The 6,941-nt window shown below is 38.8% G+C and overlaps 1 protein-coding gene across 1 annotated transcript; it reads right to left on the bottom strand.

Annotated features, from left to right (window-relative positions):
- Window positions 1–1,149: 1,149 nt before the first annotated feature.
- Window positions 1,150–4,924, bottom strand: CETN3 (centrin, EF-hand protein, 3; the record flags this gene model as incomplete). Its single annotated transcript, XM_008940707.1, has 3 exons — window positions 1,150–1,347; window positions 3,003–3,117; window positions 4,789–4,924. Coding segments are annotated over 3 exons (449 nt in total), but the record flags the coding sequence as incomplete, so codon positions are not given.
- Window positions 4,925–6,941: the final 2,017 nt, after the last annotated feature.

The raw sequence follows: 6,941 nt of genomic DNA, 5'->3' as shown, positions 1-6,941 counted from the left end.
ATATATATTTTGGCAGGAAAAGACAGAGATCTAGATGACAGCAAGATTTTGCTACATGACCCACATGTTTGAAGCAAAATGGAACAGTGATTCACAGGATTATTTACTTTTTCAGGATGCAGCATAAAAAAAAAAAAGGCAAGCTAGAAACAGCATCAGTTTTCTTTAAACAGAACACACACATACCCTTACAGATAAACAGCACCATACATAAACATGATGCTGTCAATCTTCCATACTTGATCTCATGATTGACTGCTCTGACAAAGAGAATGAATGGATGAATAAAGGGAAACCACCCACTCTCAGCTGATCAGTCTGAACTCAAAAAATGCAGCTCTGACCCAAAATAATGATGACTCGGTCACCTTCCTAAAAGGAGCTAGTGGTCTACATTTAATTTGTAGTGACCAAATAGCTACAAGACAAAAATCTGACACAAAAAAAAGGCAAAATCTTAAAAAAATCCAAAGCTAGCAATGCAACTTCCTTATAACTCTTCCTTTTAAAAGGAAAACAAGCTCAAAATTATCTGCTTAGGCTAGCAGTCAACCTAATGGACTGAGAGAACAGGAATCATTCCTTGCCTGCTACACCTGCTGAAAAGGAGTTCAAGAGGTGTCCTATTGTCTACCAAAATCCTGCTGCAACCCTGTGTGTCACTAAATACAGTTTGCCTGAAAACAGGCTTTACAGCTTTCACTATACTGACCTGCTTCAATTATCCTATAGGAAACAATGAGGAAAAATGGCCCAAATTTATTTTCACAGGATGCAGTACCAAAAAAAATCTGATTAAGCCATTGAGACAGCTGAGGGATCTAAGCAGCAAGAAAAGTAACACACAGAAACCTCAGCAAAGTTTCCTTGGAACCATCCCTGTACTAGTTCAATTCATACCCATCTTCCACTACACCTTCACCAATCTTCCAGTTAGACATTGTTTGAGTAAAAGTGGTGAATCAACTTGAGTTTTAGACTCCAAGATGTGTTTCCAGGGCCACTGTGGTAAAAACCAACAGTTTCCACTACTTGTAAGCTAAATTAAGTTTGAGCTAAGTTATTTAGAAGGAAACCAGAGAGGACATTTTCACAACAAAATTACATTTAAAAGTTAAGAATGGACTCTGTGGGGTTCTCTTTGCTCACACGTACTTTCTCCATCTCCATCCTTATCAAATTCTTCAATCATGGCCCGTAGCTCCTCATCAGACATATTTTCACCCAATTCTCTAGCAACACGGCGCAGGTTTCTCAGACTGATTTTACCAGAGTCGTCATCATCAAACAGCTTGAATGCCTTCAGTATTTCCTCTTGGGGGTCTCTGTCCAATATCCAGTCTGTCACTGTAACAAGGATACTTAAGTTAGAGTGAAAAACTCAGAATGAGCTAAAGCAGACTGAGGCAATATGAAGAACTCACACTTCTCATTCCACCTGGTCTTTCATTTTTATGTATTTTAACTCAGTGTGCTTATTTGTTGGGCTGTTATCAGACTCCTCTTCTCTCTTTTCCCAAGATGAGATTCAACTTGGGATGCACCTGTTGCAGTGGAAAGCTACACAGCAACTCAGACACAGTCATGCTTCCAGCACACTTTTCAACTGGAATTAAAAGTACACACATGCCTCCTCTGTTCCCAACTCACCTTTCAGAAAAAAACATCAACTCCAAAAGTTGAAGACATGTCAATTTTTTTTATTTGATATGTTTTGATCAGGACACGAGAGAACACTGAAGCACAAAGTAATAAAGAACGTTCACACAGAACTTCTCTTTTAGATACACAGCCACACCTACAAAAACCCAAACAACCCTAAGCCCAGGGGTTATGAAAAGGAGGCTGCTATGCACTGCAAGATGTTAATTCTGAAAGGATTCATCAGCCTTTTATCACAAGCATTTGCCAGTACCTGTAACAGAAAAGACTAACTTGCCATGTAAAGTATTTTCTAGTAATTATTTCAGACCAAGCAGCCCTGATACACCTTCACATCTTTATACCTGCTAGTGTTGTATTGCAGGGCTTGCTATTTATGATTTCCATCAAGCCATCAGAAACACATCAGCACCACTTGTGCATGGAGAACCACTTAGCATCTGCTGCTGCCTGCAGATGGAACACCTGCTCTGCCTTACTGAGCCTGACAGGGAAAAATTATATTCAAGCTCATCTAAGCTCACTACAGCAATGCAGTTTATATGGTTACACAACTCCCTTGGTCTTGTTTTAAATGAAAATATTTAAAATTTAATACAACTACGCTGTGTGACAGTATTACATAATTTGAATCACTTACCCATATTCAACAGCTCTTCAGAGTTAAAGCTTCTACAGCCTGTTTTCCCTCAGCTTATTTTTTTACTATGCACCAATTGTACACAAAAGTATAAATTATGTGTAGTAACAAAAAAAAAAACTTCAAAGAAGCTTAAAACCCTCATCTTTAAAAATTCTGCAGATCACTAAAAAGTCTGTCAAACTGCACAAAACAGCATCTTCAAATCCCAATGAAATTCCACTGTTTTTAACAACAGTTGAAAATCCTTGAAGTAGAATATTTTAACATCTGCTTCTATTTCTCTTATCTTTGTTACATATGAAATCTGCTTACAGTTTGCCCATGTATACATTCCTTCCCGTGAAACTCAGTGCCAAATATTTTTTCCACAGCAGGGATAAGAATCTTACAAAATCTATAAACAACACAAGAATATCTACATTTTAAATTACTGTTTATTTCTCTGTGTAAGTTTGAAGAAGATTAGACTGAGTATACTCTCTTTTCACTGTGGCTATCACTCATCTCTACACTCAATGTTCAGAATACAAACATTTCTTTTCCTCTACTGCAGACTTTTATTTAGAAAAATATAAAATGACATGTCCCACTTCTATTTCTTAATACTACCAGATAACTAAAAAAGCACATAAAACACTGCTTACAAACTGTAGCTGCTACTATACTCTAAATTCTCTAAATGTACATAAACACATACCAACTTCATTAAAATCCTCAAAGGTGATCTTGCCTGTTGCTTCTCGATCATAATCCTTCAGTATTTTCAGTACATCAGCTTTTTTCACATCAAAACCCAAGGCTCTCATTGCCACCTTTTGGAATAAAATGGAAGTGCAACAGTATGTGAAGATGAAAATACAGCTCTAACAGGTTTCTTTGTGTTTTTCAGTATTGACCATCTTGCTCAAAAAACAAGGTGTTTATCAATGGTTCAGCAACAATAATAAAATTAATAAAAGAAAAAAGCTTTGGACAGAAATATTGCTTAAAACTACTATTAGTAAATAGAACATCAATTTACAGTGAAAATACCACCCTCTGAATTTTCAGGGATTTTAAAGACTGGGCCAAATACTCCTTAGGGCAAGCAGATTTATTCTCCTCACTTCAAAAAAACATTTCAAGTACCCACCCTTTTTCAAAGATAAAAATGAAAATCATTCTTCAAATTCTTCTTCTTCAGTATTCATACTAAGTGTGTATATGACTACAGCTTTACAAGTCCTCTTACAAGTGACTTTTCTGCTTTTCCAGTGAACAATGCAAACAAACCTGTATTTTATTTTTCCATTAGGTTAGGAGTACAAGTTTCCCATTGCAAATGACATGGCAATTTTCCAGCACACAATACCTTGACTTCATCAAAATGATGAACATATGCTAAACTAGAAGTGGAAAACCACAATCCTACTGGATGTAGCAATTCAAAAATCTATGCTATATCCTGATTTTGTAGAGGAGGAGAAGTTTTTTTCCTTTGTGTATTTCTGTTCTTCCACAGTATTATTTTCAGGGCCACAAAGTTTAATTAGACAGCTAAGAACCACCTTTGCCAGTAATCTGGACAGCTGGGAATTGAAAGTGTGTCACAACTGGAAAAAAGTTGTGGCCTCAGTACTACCCCCCTCTCTGTGGCTTCCAGCAAAGATAAAATACTGAACTCTGAAATAAAGAGAATTGCTATACCACAGACACTCCTGTAACAGCAGTTAGAGTTTTTTCTTCCCCTCTGTATTTGGTGGAGGCAGAACGTGGGGCCAGCAGGTTGGACTAGGTATTCCTTCCCAAAAGACCCTCACCCAGCATGTGACAGAAACACCAGCCTCTCCAAAGCCACTCCTTGTTCTTGATGCAGCAGGATTAGAATAAAAATTCCTTGAAGAGCTGAAGGGACTTTAATAAATCTCAGGCAGTACTTTTAGAGGCCTGTGGACAGGAGGACTCACTAGGAAAGGCTGCCATCCCAGCCTCCCTCTCCTGACAGCATTTCCTTGGGAAAGGCAGCAGCTGCTGAGCCTCCCACACACAGAGCAGAGAGCACATCCCATTCCTGCAATCCACAGGTTCTCTGCTGAAAAATGCAAGAGGGCAAGCTCTGCCTTGTAGTCAACACTTCTACAAATCTGGTTTACAGATTTTAGCTACCAGCTGTGGAATTTCACAACACCAAGCTTTGTACATTGCTTTTAAAAAGAACCAAACAGCCTTTCAAGAGCTCCTCTTAGTCATCTGTCCAAGCTAAACCCCGTGGAGCAATCAGAGCAGTGTTGTGCAGGATGCTGCAGCAGTTCTGCTGCTGTGTAGTGTGGGAAGAAAAACCTCCCTTGCACTATTGTCCCTTCCCCCCACCCTCAAACAGCCTCACTCCTTTAGATCTCCAACATGGAGCATCTTTTAAAGACACAGCCAACATCTTAAAAACTCAGTAAGAAACACATACATATTATCTGCCATAAAACTGTTTAAATGAAAAAATCTTTTACCTTTAATTCATGATAATTTATTGCTCTATCTTTGTCTGTATCAAACAACTCAAAGGCATCTTTAATTTCTTGCTTCTGTTCCTCAGTCAGCTCTCTTCTTTTCTTCTTTTTAGTTTTGTCAACTGAAAGCTCATTCCTACAGAACAAGAAAGAAATTGTGATTTTTTTTCTACTGGGAAAATACCACTGTAGATAACATTTTTCCAGCAAGAATAAACTCACCATAATTCCACAGGTCACTACCTATTCTACTGAACCTTTTCTTGTCCTCTCAGTTTAAAATAGCACATGAAATAGATAATTCTCTTAAGAAAGCTGAATGAAACCTCCACTCCCCCACCTAAAAACAAAACCACCACAGGCATTTTGGTTAATAAGTAACACCACCAACTGAAAAAAAAGAGGGCAGAAAAAACACCAGTTAAAAAAGAATACTGGATATTACAAACCAGGTTAGGAGTTGAAATGAGACAACCCCTGAACTTCTAAACTGTAGTTTAGAACAGAGAATTTTGAGACAGGCCACTGGAGGCTTAACTAGTCCAGACAGCTGGGTTGTCTGGCTACCAAAGTGGGTATTAGGTGCCACAAATCGGCTTTGTTGCCCGTGACAGTTCTTAGATAAATGGAATTTACAGATTTTTTAATAATCCTTAAATCACACACACTGTCCCAAAGACTTTTTGCTCCATTTTGGTGTATACAAAAGAGACAAACACCCCCTGAATCAACAGATCTTGCTCAAAGACAGCACTCTTTTCCTTGGCTGGTCTAGAAACATTATTAAATTTCCAGGTAACAGAAAATAAATTATTCATATACTGGGAACAATGGCTGAAAAAATCTATAAAGGATGGCACTGATAATTCGGGCCAGGCTAGTCCAGGGTAAAAATGTGTGCTGTGCCACCTACCCTAAGATGTACTAAAATTACTGATGGATGAATAGCAAACTGCTTTTCAAGGATATTTATTTTCCAAGCCTCCTGCAATGAGCTGTTTCTTCTTCTCATTTGTTCGGGGTTTGCCAATTTTAATCAAAACTCAGCATTAAACACACAGCTGGGATTTAGCTTTCAACAACCACTGAAGTTACACTAGTAAAAACTCCAAATATAGGCCAAAAAAAGTGCAAGCTGCACTAGCAGGACTTACCTCCTACCACAATATCTTCAAACAGTGACACTTCCTTAGCAGACAAATTGGGACAACATGATTTCACACAGGCTTTGGATTACTACAGCTTTTGGAAGGACTAAAATAACTCTGAGCTGACTACATCATTAGCACTGGGAGAGCAGCTCAGACCCTGAGGGATCAGAGACAAAGGAACCACAAAGGCTTTAAGGAACTGAGATACAATGAAAGTCTTACCAACTTCAGCTGTAATGGGAAAAAAAATGGAGCAACAAATGGAAGAACTACACACGGTTTCAAGCTGAAGAGTGCCTGTGAGAATGGTTTAATGCCTTACACAAATTACACACTTGACTTCAAGGGTATCACTGACTATAGTGATTTGACTTCTAGTCTAAATTTCAGCTAAACATAACTGGCATTCTTGGACCTTCGGATCATCACTGGTTAACAGAGAACAACACAAGTGGTTGCCCACATCCACTCATCCCTTCTGACCACTTCTCACTTTTGGCACAACCGGAGCTTTCCTGCCTCCTGTAAATAGAACCCATCCCCCTGGGAGGGGGCTGTCATTACATTGTAAAAGTTTAACTTGTACAACTGCAGAGCAGCTCAGACCCTTTTTGTCAGCTGCGATGATGAAATCCGTTTAGAGGTCTGCAAGCAGATTAAGGCTGAAGTCTTCTGGAAGAGCCACCTGGCTACTCCAATGTTGGCTCAGGGCTTAGCACGGGTTTTCTTTCTCAAAAAGATGCAACAGGAATTGAATTTTGGTAGTTTATTGCTACTTCTTCTACAACCACCTTTACCACATGAAACATGAAGTTCGTAGACGTGAAATTACGGCTCACATTCACCACGTAAGTATATAAATCACGGCTGAAGACACAGATTTGCCAGGCGTAGAATTCCCCAGCCAGAACCCTTTACCCAAGTTACCGAATCGCAGTTAAAAAGTCAACACAAGTCTCAGCAGCCTCTCCGAACGCTTATTAAAAGGCATTTTGATGGTGT

The sequence above is a fragment of the Merops nubicus genome, unplaced genomic scaffold, assembly GCF_000691845.1.
Source record: "Merops nubicus isolate BGI_N331 unplaced genomic scaffold, ASM69184v1 Scaffold52365, whole genome shotgun sequence".
Lineage (NCBI taxonomy): Eukaryota > Metazoa > Chordata > Aves > Coraciiformes > Meropidae > Merops > Merops nubicus.
The sequence above is the reverse complement of the archived record's forward strand: the minus strand, read 5'-3'. Positions and strand labels throughout refer to the sequence as shown.